The sequence below is a fragment of the Mirounga leonina genome, unplaced genomic scaffold (assembly GCF_011800145.1).
Source record: "Mirounga leonina isolate KUSES-001 unplaced genomic scaffold, KU_Mleo_1.0 Mir_125, whole genome shotgun sequence".
NCBI lineage: Eukaryota > Metazoa > Chordata > Mammalia > Carnivora > Phocidae > Mirounga > Mirounga leonina.
In genome coordinates, this window is record NW_023270305.1 from 57,781,608 (window position 1) to 57,795,830 (window position 14,223).

At 35.9% G+C, this 14,223-nt stretch overlaps 1 protein-coding gene across 3 annotated transcripts in view; it reads left to right on the forward strand.

Moving 5' to 3' along the window:
- The window catches only part of RTN4 (reticulon 4), a 69,143-nt gene that overhangs the window by 7,298 nt on the left and 47,622 nt on the right, over positions 1–14,223 (forward strand). For 2 of the 3 annotated variants that reach the window (XM_035001547.1, XM_035001544.1), the window contains exon 2: positions 13,608–13,664. The exons of the other annotated variant lie outside the window; for it this stretch is intronic. In XM_035001547.1, coding sequence (XP_034857438.1) covers positions 13,608–13,664 — 57 coding nt within the window. The remainder of the gene's footprint in view (positions 1–13,607; positions 13,665–14,223) is intronic. 3 annotated transcript variants of the gene reach the window in all.

A 14,223-nucleotide genomic window follows, 5' to 3' on the forward strand; every position in this document is an offset into this window, starting at 1 on the left:
TTTTCCCGAACACTGTTTGTATCGAATCCTGCATCTTTACTATTTTAAAATGCCACTTTTGTCATATGCTTGTAGTATGGGTGAAATATTTCCTCTTCTTTTCCATGTCTTTGTCTTTTCATGTATAGGTACCAAACTGTTTTAATTGCTATAACTTTCAAATGAAATACTAGCTGATAGGGCTTTTCCAGAATTATTATTTTTTTTTCTGGCCATCTATGCATGTATAGTTTTCTATCTGATCTTTAAAATTGTTTATTTAATCCCCTCTCCCTCTGTTGGAATTATAGTGTGGTTACATTAAATTTATGCATTAATTTAGGGGAGAATTGTTGTATTTTTTGGATTGATATTACATATTTTTTCTCTAAGCATGGTTTTCATTAACATGTATTTTCTTTTTTTAAAGATTTTATTTATTTATTTGACAGAGAGAGACACAGCGAGAGAGGGAACACAAGCAGGGGGAGTGGGAGATGGAGAAGCAGGCTTCTCAAGGAGCAGGGAGGCCGACGCGGGGCTCGATCCCAGGACCCTGGGATCATGACCTGAGCCGAAGGCAGACGCTTAACGACTGAGCCACTCAGGCACCCCAACATATATATATTTTTAATTTATTTTTAATTTATTTTTAATTTATTTTTTTTTAAGATTTTATTTATTTATTTGAGAGAGAGTGAGAGAGACAAAGAGCACAAGAGGGGGGAGCGGGAGAGGGAGAAGCAGACTCCCTGCCGGGCAGGGAGCCCGATGCGGGACTCGATCCCAGGACTCCAGGATCATGACCTGAGCCGAAGGCAGTCGCTTAACCAACTGAGCCACCCAGGCGCCCCATGTATTTTTTTTTTAATTAGTTTATAATAATGTGAAATTTAGGCTTTTAAAAGCAATTAAGTATTCTGGCCTACTTAGTATGAAACACTTGAAATGCTGGGTTATATAGATACTTGGCCACCTCTTTTCAGTTGATCGTACATAGACTGGTGAAGAGAAGTTGTCTTGCTTTTTCGTTTCTAAAAAAAAAAAAAAAAACTTGAGAAGGGTAGAAACATTCTCTATACTCTTGTAGTTAGAGCTGTAGCTACTAAATATGGGATTATTGTTTTAGCAGTCTCTGAATCCTTTACTTAAGTGGCCCACTAGTTTTAGAAACAAAACAAAACAAAACATGATTTCTTTAATAGCTTGTTCTTCCCACTGATGGAATTGTTACAATAGGGGAAGAAGGCTTATAAAGTTTTGTTGTTTAAACAGATTTAGCAATTGTCTGCTTATATTGGTGGTTCCTTAGAAATTCAGTGTTAGTGAAAAAATTAGCATACTCCTTTTCTTAAGCGAGGCTTAGGGCTAAATATGGGGACAAAAAGATGAGTAGAGAGAATTTACGAGAACTACATGTAGCAGATTAAGGGAAAGACACAAGGCCCTTGTAAAGAATTTTCTGCTGTCTTAAAACCAGAGGAGTCTTGTGATTGTACTGTAGGGGCAATCATAAACTTACCTACTTGTCAACAGCTTTTGTTAAAAGAGAAAAATACCTTAATTGGGTTCTAGGTCAGCCTGCACATTTTTTGTCTCCAATTTTACAGATTGACTTGTAAACTTGAGTAATTGGAAGGTGCCATTATTAAATTTATTTATCTCAGCGTTTTGACAGTGTTAGGTAAACCTGACCTAAAGCATGAAAGACATTTTTTTTTTCAAGATTTATTTATTTATTTAGAGAGCGTTGGTGGGGGTGGCAGAGAGAGAAGGAGAGAGAAACTTAAGCAGATTCCTCACTGAACGTAGAGCCTTGTGCAGGGGTTGATTCCCAGGAACCATGAAATAATGACCTGAGCTGAAACCAAGGGTTAGTCACTTAACCAACTGTACCACCAAGCACAAAAAAGAAGGGAATTTCCTTAAAAAAAATTTTTTTTCTTTGTTTTAAGGAAATTATTAAATATGCTTAAACCATGTAAATCCCTTTCATAAATAGCCTTTAAAACTTCTCAGTCTCAACTAATGAACATTATTATTAAATTATAGAAAGATTTAATATTAAATCTATCAAGTTCTGATATTTTAATTTTTATGCAAAACAACTTGATAAAAATTTAGGTGCTTTTGCTTGAATAAGGTAATTTAGGAAAATCAGAACTTAGAAGACCAAATAAGTGTTTGATTATATAATGTGTTATAAGCTGTCTATACCACTAACACAGACCTGCTATAAGGATCAGGACTATATGACATCGCTTTTGAACAAGGACTGAAAAATTACCACGTACACCTACCATCATACTTCCTCTTTTACCCATTCTTATTCCACTAAGCTTTCTTTTTTTTTTTTTTTTTTTTTTGAGAGAGCATGCGTGAGTGCGTGCGTTTGCGGGGAGGGGCAGAGGGAGAAGAAGAATTTCAAGCAGACTCCCTGCTGAGCACAGAGCCCAAGGCAGGGCTCAATCAAACAACACTGAGATCATGACCTGAGCTGAAATCAAGGGTGGAATGCTTAACTGACTGAGCCATCTGGGCGCCCTTTATTCCACCAAGCTTTCTTTTGACCTTCTTACCAAAATTTTGTTAATGGAACATGTTCATCAGGAGCTATAGTTAAGTTTAGCATTGATAGAATCAAACGTACATATTTTAATGACTGCAAAGAGTTGTGGGTAAAACTGGTTAAAATTGCTTCTATATGATAGAATTTTAGTATGTTTACATTGCCTTATCTCTTTTTTGGGAGGGATTCAAAAAATTATTTATACTTTTTGGTATGGAAAATTTGAGACATAAAGACAATAGTGAATGAAACTTGACTTAGCTGTCACTGAGTCTCAATAGCTATCAACCCATGGTCAATTCTGCCAATCCTACACCCTCTGTAACTACTGCAACTACTCCTTTTTTGCCAAACATAACTGTTATCAAATCAATAATCAAATGGTTTCCCAACATATTTAACAAAAATTAATGTCATCAAATATCCACCTAGTGTATATATGTCATAAATGGTCTTTTTTTGTTTTTTTTTTCAGTTTTTTAAAAAATTAGAATTCAAAGGTCTACATATTACAATGGATTGATTTGTTTTATAAGTCTGACTACTCCTTGTTTGCTTGCATTATCTCTCTGCAATTTATTTGTTGAAGAGTGCTCATACACATTTTTCATTTTAATGTTTGTATTAAGATATAATTTACATACATAAAATGCATAGATCTTAAGTTATAACAGTTTTATGTGTTGACGGGTGCATCCACTTATTAACCCACAGCACTGTCAAGGTAGAGAACATTTACATCATCCCAGAAAGATCCCTTGGGCCCTTAGCAGTCAATTAAATTCAATTCTTGTTCTGTCCTTCCTCCAATCCCCCAGTCCCAAGCGACACTGTTCTGATTTCTTTCACCACAGATTAGTTTTGCCTATTATATAGCACCATGTGAATGGAATCATACAGTATGTACTCTTATGTCTGATTATTTGCATTCAGATTTATCATTGATGTCGCAGGTATCAGCAGTTTGTTCCTTTTTACTGCTAACTAGTATTCCACAGTAAGAATATACCACAGTTTAATTAGCCATTCACTTGTTGATGGATGTGATTATTTATAGCTTCTGGCTATTATGAACGAAAGAATGCTATGAACATTCTTGCATAGGCCTTTTGTGGATATATGTTTTCATTTCTCTTGGTAAAGAGAGTAGAATTGAGTAAGAGTAACTGAGTAGAATTGCTGAGTCATGGGCTAAGTATATATTTAACTTTATAAGAAATTGCCAGACTGTTCTCCAAAGTGGTTTACTTCTATCAGCAGTATAGGACAGTTGTGGTGGCTTCACATTCTCACCAACATTTGATATCAGTCTTTTTTATTTTAGCCATTTTAGTGGATGCATAATTGTTTCTCATTGTGGTGTTAATTTAGATCTTCCTAATCATTACTGAATTAGAGGGCTTTTACATGTCTGTCGGCTACCTGTATGTTTTCTTTTGTGAAGTGTCCAGGTAATTTGCCTGTTGTTATATTGCCTTGTCTGTCTTTTTCTTACTGATTGTAGGGAGTTCTTTATACATTCTGGATAAAAGTCTTTTGTCAGATATATACATTGTGAATATATTCTAATCTGTATCTTGCCTGTTAATTTTATTGATGGTTTCTTTTGATGAGTATGGTTTTCTAATTTTGAAGAAGTCTTAGTTTATCAGTTTTGTTCTTTTATAGTTAGTGCTTTCTGTGTGTTGTCCAAGACATTTTGTCTATTCCAAGGTTATGAAGACATTCTATTTTTTTTTCTAGAAGCTTTATAGTTTTAGCTTTTATGTTTAAATCTAAGATACATCTTGAATTAATGTTTGTCTGTGGAAGTGTTATATATCAGGATTTATTTTTTCATACAGATACTCAGCTATCCCAGAGATGTTTTTTTGGGAAAGAATTTGTCTTGCTATATTACTGTGGTGCCTTTGTTGAAAATCAGTGGCCATATAAGTATGTCTCTGTATGTACATCTATTTTGTTGATCTATTTTTTGGTATCCTTATGCCAATACCAGACTGTTCTGATTGCTATAGCTTTACAGTAGTCTTAAAATCAAGTAGTATGCCTACTCCAAGTTTTACTGTTTTGTTTTGTTTTTTTTTCAAAATAGTTTTGCTCTTTCTAGGTGCATTGTATTTACATATACATTTTAGAATCAGCTTGTTCATGTCTAGAAAATGTCTGCTGGGAATTTGATTGGAATTGCATTGAGTCTAAGACAGCAGGATACAGAGAATTGGCATTTTAGGGTTTGAAACATAGGGTTTAACCCATAACAAGCTAACAGGATAGCTTGCCATAGTTTCTTGAATGCTGGCAGAAGACACAGATGCCTGGGTCAGAGACAAAGGACTTTATTACTTACCGCAGTGATAATAGCCGGCATATCAGCATTTTCTTGTGCAGGTGCGCTAAGCCCCATTTCCCATAGGGTAACACTGAGAGGGCCAAGCGACCATTATACTTGCCATGCTGTATTGCAGGAGAGGGACTTGAACAATCAACTTCAAGTTAGGGAAACTGAATTTATACTACATTCTTTTTTTTTTTAAAGATTTTATTTATTTATTTGCGAGAGAATGAGAGACAGAGAGCATGAGAGGGAGGAAGGTCAGAGGGAGAAGCAGACTCCCTGCCGAGCAGGGAGCCCGATGCGGGACTCGATCCCGGGACTCCGGGATCATGACCTGAGCTGAAGGCAGTCGCTTAACCAACTGAGCCACCCAGGTGCCCTATACTACATTCTAAGTATGCCTGCCTATTCCACTTATATTGCATACAGTAATTATTTAAGATTTAAAAATCAATTATTCTTCAGAGAAATTAAGAAATGAGAATAATGTGTATCTACTCATATTTACCATTTCTTTAAAGAATTATGAAATGAGAGTGTTTTGTATTTACTAAGCTATTTAACATTTTTGTTCTTTGCTTCTGAAGATCTAGGTTACTACCTGGTATCATTTTCCTTCAGTCTGAAGAACTTCATTGAACATTTATTGTAGTACAGGTCTCTTGGTGATAATTTCTTTCAGCTTTTGTTTTCATCTTTTATTATCTGATAATATTTTTAATCATCTGTATTTTTGAAACATATTTTTGATGAGTACAGTCAATCTTGTTGTTCATGGTAGTTAAGTTCTATAAAGTTACTAAAAACACTGTATTAGCAAATACTGAATCATTGCCTCTAGGGGAAATACAGGGTTAGGTTCCTGTGAATCTCCAGTCATACCATTTTTGTTAACAGTGAATATATAACTTTGTTTTACGTGTGTTTCTATTTAAAGATGCATTATTTAATGTGCATTGTTGATTTATTAACATTGAACTCATAGCCAACAGAACTGTAACTCATGCCTGAATGAAGCTTATCTAACACATGTGTTTTCTCTGTAAGGCACATCATGGCCTTCTTGTGGTTAAGAACACTAGACAGAACACTAGACAGTCCACTATTCTTAGAGGACATTTTAAATAGCAAAGTCACCAACAAAATAACAAAAAAATGCAAAAAAATATGGCACTAAATAAACTGCAAAAAGTACACTTGTTTTCAGTATGAGAGCTGAAACAAGAAGGCCTAGGGTTGCCTGTTTGACCTCACCTGGGAACGTATGTTGGGTTCACTGCTCTGCACACGTCCACTGCTTTAAGTATCGATTTGGGGAATATCAATGTAGTGAGTACACAATCGGCAAATAGGCGATCAGTGAATAATAAGAATTGACTATATATAATTATAGGTTGGTAGATTTTCATCATATAAAGATATTATCTTTTGCATTTCATTGTTTCTAGTGACTGGTCGGGTCATCTTATTGTTGTTTCCCTGCCTGTTTCCTTTGTTTTTAAGATTTTCTGTGTTTGGTTTTCAGCAATTGGATCTCGACAGTGTACTTCTTTGTGTTTTTGTGTTTATGCTACTCAGTGTTTATTCATTGAGCTTCTTGGCTCTCTGAGTTGGTATTTTCTGTCATAGTTGTCAAATTTTAGGCCATTATATATATATTTATTTATTTATTTTTCTGCTTCAGTCACTGTTGCCTTTTTTGGCGACTCCAATTACATATACTTTAACTGCTTGATTGTCTCACAGATTGCTGAGACTCTTCATTTCTTTTTTTCTCCATGCTGAGCTTCAGTTTGGATAGTTTCTAATTGCTTGTCCTTTAAGTTTATTGATCTTTTCTTTTCCACTGCCCAATCTGCTTTTAAGCCCATCTAGTGAATTTTTCTTTCACTTAATATAGTTTTCTGTCATAGAATTTTTATTTGGTTCTCTCTTCTGGTTTGTATTTCTCTACCAAGAGTCTCTGTCCGTTCACTCATTATGCCTATCTTTTGCTGTACATACTTAATAGCTATTTTAATTTTCATTTTAATGTTTACTAATACAATGTTTACATTATTTCTTTGTTTATATTAGCTGTTTTTTCTTATATATGCTCATATTTTCTTGTCTTTTCATGTCCAGTAATATTTTATTCTATACTGGTTGTCATGGACGTGTTGTTAGTATTGTTCTGGAAGTCACTTAATTTGCTGGCAAATCATCTTGATCTTTTCAAGTCTTGATTTTAAAGGTAGGGTCTAGGGCAGGTGTTGGCTTTTCTTTTTCTTTTCTTTTTTTTTTTTTAAGAGTAAAACAGTAAATATTTTATTTAGGCTTGTGGGTTGTACAGGTTCTTTTGTAACTACTCAAATTTACCCTTAATAATGCCAAAGTAGCCATAGACAATACATCACGCAAATGGACTTGGCTGTCTTCCAATATAACTTTGGCCCATGAACCATATTTTGCTGACTTTTGGTCCAAGTCTAGACCAAGTAACCTAGACTAGGTAACCTTTAGTTTAGGGTTAAAGTAGTCTTCCTCTTAAGGTGTGCCTTTTCTGGGGTCTCATTTTTATACTTGGGGTGTTCAGCAAGACCTCTCCACTCTGGTTTATCAAAAACTTCTGGTCAGGTCTTGCAGTACAGTCTGACCTCCAAAATATCTGTTCAGCTCACAACTTTATCATAGATTCTCTGCTTGGCCTCTATAAGTCTTGTGCCATATATGTGCAGCATAGTTGAGCCAAAGATTTAAAAGGACCCTCTATCCAGGTTTCTGGAGCTCCTTTTCTATGATGTTTTCTTTTTTATGTTATCTTGCTCCACAAATTCCAGATAACTCAGCTGCTTCCTCAACTCAGCAAGAGTGCAGTATTCTTGGGCTCCTTTTCCATGTGCTGTAGACAAAGGTCTTTCAAGCAGAAAGCCAGGGCATCATCTGGTGTGCTCCCCACTTCTCAGGAATCACACCCTGTACTTCCTGTTGTCCAGTGTCTCAGGATAGTTGCTTCATATATTTTGCCCTGTTTTTTTTTTTTTTTTTTAAGATTTTTATTTATTTGACAGAGAGAGAGATAGCCAGAGAGGGAACACAAGCAGGGGGAGTGGGAGAGGGAGAAGCAGGCTTCCCATGGAGCAGGGAGCCGGATGCGGGGCTCGATCCCAGGACCCTGGGATCATGACCTGAGCCGAAGGCAGACGCTTAATGACTGAGCCACCCAGGCGCCCCTATTTTGCCCTGTTTTATAGTTATTTATATTAGGTTAATCTGATAGAATTATTCTCATAGCAGAAATTCTCTATGATTTTAACATGCAGTTTATTTCCTGTGTTTTATAAATTAGTTATGATTTTTATTGACCAGTTATACTTTTGGTTGATAAACAGGCTTTGAAATGAACATGTCAAGAAAAATATTCAGTGTAAGAGTATGTGAACATTAGTGAGATTGTGAAAGCATATTTTGAATTGACCAGTAATAAGTTCAAAACTGACATGCCACTTTTGCTTTTTACGAAAGTGACTTAAAAAAATAAATCTCTTCAGTGAGCTTTAATTTTGAAACCGATCCTTGTGTGATGGAAATAATTAGTATTCAAAGTATGTAGCCCTGAAACAGTCTAAATTTACACTCTAGATTTAAACTTGAGTAAGGAAATGAAACTAGGGCCAACAATAAGGAATAGTTCATTTGGAAAAAGTGGTTTTATGAAGGGTATTCATCTTTCATACTGTCAAAAGTATAGTGATTCTGTTCATTTTACTGAGGGTAGTAAGGAAATAAATATCTGATTATAGTGATAGTTAATTGTAATTTTCTAGATTTGTCATTAACTTGCTGACTTTGAATAAGTTACTTAGTTCTCTGAGCTTAGGTAACTGGAAATATGGTAGATTAGCAAAAATAAGGATGAGTATGTTTTAAAAAGAAAGTAAGGCTGAATATGGCGATTTGTTGTACTGGACATGAGCATTCTGATACGCAGGAGGTAGAAGGAGGGGTTTGGTTAGGAAGAATTATGTTTGGTTAACATGTCATGTGAGAAGTCGTTGAAATAAGTTTAGATGGCTAACTTGGGGCCATATATTATTTCAGGGCTTTAGGAGTTTCAGGTCTAATTCAGTGGATAACTGGGAGCTTTTAAATGTTTTGTGCAAGAGAATATATAGAATTGTTCTTTTAGGAATATTAATTTGATGGCAGTAGAGAGACTTAATAGAAGAGTTCTGGCTTCCCTTTTGCGTATTTAGTGAAAACTTGTTTATTTAAGTATGCCACTGTGTTTTTACTTAGTGTGGGTATAATTAAGTCCTTAATATTATTTTTTTCTGTTTGTTCAGAATAGCACAAATGATGTTGATTGAAGTTTCAATTTCTTCCAGTAGTTAGAATTTGACATGATCATAGAAAAAGGGGGAGTTGTTTACCTTTTCTATAAACCTAGTAGTAGTATAAGTGTATATATAACATGTCTCAGTGATTCAAAATGTTACACTTTTAATATAGTGTCCCTGATTATAAAATAGTTTATTATTCACTTGTGAAGGTTAGGATCTTTTACAGAAAAAGGAAGACTAACCTAAAATCAGTAATTTTTTTCAAAACAAAGTAATTGTTTAGCCTTAGAATTTGGTAGCTTATGATATGTAAGTGTTGTCAATCAAAATTTTTCTTTAACATCCTTTATTTATTACAATTTTAAAATTCTAAATTTATAAAGTCCAGGAAAGGAAGTACTGCAGAGTGGTTAAGGAAAAGAGCCTAGATCTTTATACTCTCTGAATTCAAATCTCAGATCCATCATTTTTCAGTTTTGTGACTCTGGGGTAGTTACCTAGTTTTTATGCCTGTTTCTTCATTTCTGAAATGAGGATAACAGGAGTATGTAACTTTATAGGGTGGTTTGAGCATTGAAGGAGCATCTGAAATAAATGTGCCTGGCCAGCATTACCATCTCTATAAATGTTATTATATTGTGAAGTAGAAGCAAATAACCAAATATTTCCGATAATTACAGGGTATTTGCTGGATGACAACTTACCTTATTTCAGGAGATCAAACTTGAAGGGCTGATAAAGAAAGAAGAATTTACACCGGTTGCACTTATGCATAAACTCATCCCTCCAAAAGATAAAGCACATGAACTTGAGAGTTAGACATGTTTACATCCTTGCTTTCTGGCCTTCTAGCTCTGTGACTTAGGGCAAGTTTTTTTTAATTCCTCTCCCCCCCCCCCCCCCCCCATTTTGAGGTAGGTACTGTTACTATCTTTATTTTACAAACGAGGAAATGACGGGGCGCCTGGGTGGCTCAGTCGTTAAGCATCTGCCTTCGGCTCAGGTCATGATCCCAGGGTCCTGGGATCGAGCCCCACATCTGGCTCCCTGCTCCGCGGGAAGCCTGCTTCTGCCTCTCCCATGCCCCCTGCCTGTGTTCCTCCTCTCGCTATGTCTCTCTCTGTCAAATAAATAAATAATATATTAAAAAAAAATGAGGAAATGAGGCACAGAAGGGATAAGTAATATTTTTCTCAGGGTCACACAATAAATAATATATTTTAAAAAATGAGGAAATGAGGCACAGAAGGGATAAGTAATATTTTTCTCAGGGTCACACATTTTTAAGTGATGAATATGGGATTTGAACCCAGGCAGTTTGATCCCATGATAACTTTAGGAGGAGTGAGAGCAACTCTGTTCTTGAGGGCCAAATGGTAGCAACCTCTTCTGGATATTTTTTTCTAAGTGCTTTTAGAAATGCAATACTTGTTTCATGGTTAATTTTGGACTGAATCTCAATTTATGATTTTTCTTTTTTCAAAATTAATGAATATTTGAAATACCAATTTGTAAACTTTGTCATTTGACCAAGTGCCAGGAATATAGTTTTCACTGTGAAAGGGAGTCTGGTATTAGATAGGAATAAGGATACATTTTTAAAAATACTTAAAATTTTTGGCACGATTCTAGTTGTAATTTATTTTCCCTCATAATTTTAACAGTAACATGTTTCGAGTTCACTTTTCAAGAAGACTGGCCTCTGCATTAGTGGCTTTTAATTATATTAACTAGATGAAAAAGACAGCCTTTTTGTTAAGGAGTTGCTACCTTTTATTTAGATGGAGCAGCTGTGTAATTATTTGGTTCTGCTCTTTGATCCCCAAATCTCAGTTTTATACAAGATTATACATTATTTTAACTAAAAGGAATTCTCAAATTCCCTCATTTTACAAAAGAGAAACTGTGTATCAAAGAAGATAACATAGTAGGTTGTCTTTCGGAAGTGTGTACACCCTGGGGCGCCTGGGTGGCTTAGTCCGTTGAGCCTCTGACTCTTGATTTTGGCTCAGGTCATGATCTCAGGGTCCCGAGATCAAGCCCCATATCAGGCTCTGAGTTCAGTGCAGAGTCTGCTTGACCCTCCCCTTCTGCTCCTCCCCCCACTCACACACGCTCTCTCTCTCAAATAAAAAAAAAATCTTTAAAAAAAAAAGTATACACGTGTATGTTTTATAAAATCCCATAAGGTGGTTTGGCTTATTGGTTTGGATGAGTTGCCCATCCAACCTAGTGTTCTAGGTTATAGAAGACCTTTTTAAATGCATACCATGGATTTCCCCCTCATTACCCCATCTAAGAATCTTTTAGATATGGTATCATACCCAATATGGATTTATCTAAAATTTATATGACATTGTGAATTTAACTCTCTTATTCATCAAGGGGAGTATCTTTGGAAGACATGTCCATGTTCATGATAGCCACATCTCTTTGTTTTTTTCTGTTGATTAACCTTGCCTAGCTTGTCATTCCAGGTAGAAATGTCCAGATTTATTAGGTCCTGTGCACCAAAGGAATACCTTCCTGTCATTCCTCGGTCTATTTCAAATTGTCTTTTTCTAGAGGGCTTTCTCTGGTGTAAACCACAGAAGATCTTTAGCTCCAGATCTTCCAATTGCAGATATAAAGTGACCTTGTGCAAGCTTAATATGCCAGTATGTAGTGTATTCGTTGGCTCAGGCTGCCGCACCAAAGTACCATAGACTCAGTGGCTTCAACAACAGAAATTTATTTCTCCCAATTCTGGGGGCTCGAAAGTCTAAGATCAAGATTTGGGCAGGGTGGGTTTCATTCTGAGGTCTCTTTTCTTGGCTTGTAGGTGGCTGCCATGTCACTCTGTGCTCACATAGCTTCCGAATGTTGCTCAGAGAGAGGGAGAGGAGGAGCGGGGAAGTAGAGGACATGTCATCACAGAGGCATAAGCAAGCTCTCTGGTGTCTTTTCTTATAAGGGCACTAACCCTGTCAGACCATGGTCCCACCGTCATGACCTCCTGTAATCCTAATGACCTCCAAATACTATCCCATTGGAGATTAAGGCTTCAGCATACGAATTTGGGGGGATGGGGACACAGACATTCAGTTCATAACATACAGGATGTAGTGCTTAAGAAAATGAGCTCTGGGGCGCCTGGGTGGCTCAGTTGGTTAAGCGACTGCCTTCGGCTCAGGTCATGATCCTGGAGTCCCTGGATCGAGTCCCGCATCGGGCTCCCTGCTCAGCGGGGAGTCTGCTTTGCCCTCTGACCCTATCCCCTCTCATGTGTTCTCTCTCATTCTCTCTCTCTCAAATAAATAAATAAAATCTTTAAAAAAAAAAAAAAGAAAATGAGCTCTGGAGTTGAATAGCCTGGAGTCTTACTAGTTACGTATTGAGTGAGTTATTCCTCTGTGACTCGGTTGTTTTTTGTTTTTTGTTTTTTTTTTAACCTGTAAAATCGGGGATATTAACTCCACTTATAACAATAGAGTTGTAGGGAATAAAATGAGTTCCTGCATGTAAAGCATTAGAATAACAAGTATCCCTTGGGATGCCTGAGTGGCTCAGTGGATTCAGCATTGGACTCTTGATTTTGGCTCAGGTCATGATCTTAGGGTCGTGAGATCTGCTTTGGGCTCTGTGCTGAGTGAGGAGCCTGCTTAAGATTCTTCCTCTCCCTCAGCCCCTCTCCTCAACCATGTGTGCGCGCTCTCTCTCAAAAAAAAAAAAAAAAAAAGAATAACAAGTATCCCTCAATGTTAATTTTAAACAAAACAAGGCTGATGATAATAATTATCTTCCTAATGACAATCAGTGTTTTCTTTGCAATTTGGACAGTAATACATAGCACTAATGTCCTCACATACTAGTGTACGGTGACTATTAGAATGTTTTTCTTTAGTGATAGACAACCTGGAATATAAGAAAATATGCATGATTCTCTGAAAGTGTTCTTCTGAACTGAACATATGCTAATAAAAAAGGATTAAGCAAAAGTAATTATTAATTTTATTCAAATACATTTTTTTTTTTAATTTTTGGCTTTGATTAGGGCAAAAAATTTACCTGTCTGAAAAATGTGAATAAAAGTTTGGATGCCATGTGTTAACTGAGAAGAATAATATCTTAAAGCCAATTTGGTTTATGAAATTTCTTTAACATAAACATGTTATTGCCTCTTGAGAAATGATAGGTTCTATGGATATCATTTAATCATCTTTATAATATATATGATCACTTAATCTGAATTAATGGTACTACTCATAGTACTACTTTTTCTTTTCCATCTTGGCTTTTTCTTTGTAAAAGTTTTGTGTTAACTCATTACAAACTGAACCCTTGCTTGCTCCTCTTACCTTTAGTCTCCTTTAAACTCTGTCTTTATTTCTGCTGAGGTTATATTCTATTTGTTTTTCAGATGAGACACTTTTTGCTCTTCCTGCTGCATCTGAGCCTGTGATACACTCCTCTGCAGGCAAGTTCTTTCTGCTAGCCTTTTATCCTCTGTGTATTCTAACTTTAACTCTTTAGTTTTATTAACTCTGTACAGAGTGGTTTGAGTTTACTAAAAAGTAGCATGGTTCCAAGAATGTTTGTCTATTGAAAAAGTTGAAATTTATATTTTATATGCTGTATCCGAGAGAGAAATGGGCAGAGCCTGATTAATAAATTGGATATATGCAAGGAATTCTTGGACCCTTGATTTACATTTATATATTGACTAGTCCTTTTTTCCAAATGCAGTTTACTTATAGCTGAAAAGCTTTCATAGAAATGAATGCCACTCTTTGGCATTTAATTATTCAGTGTCTTTTCTGCACTGTCAAACTCTCCTCTCAAATTCTTTTGTCTTCCTCTAAAACTAGTTAGAAGTAGCTTTTCTCAGTTGATTATACTTGAGGTTTTTTTCTCAGAGACTCGATTTATGCCTTTTCATAGCATGTATTTGCCTTTGTAGCCATGCACGTTTTATTGACAATAGCTTTAATTTTTTCAGTAATGATTCAAGACTGCTTGATTATTTATTGTTATTA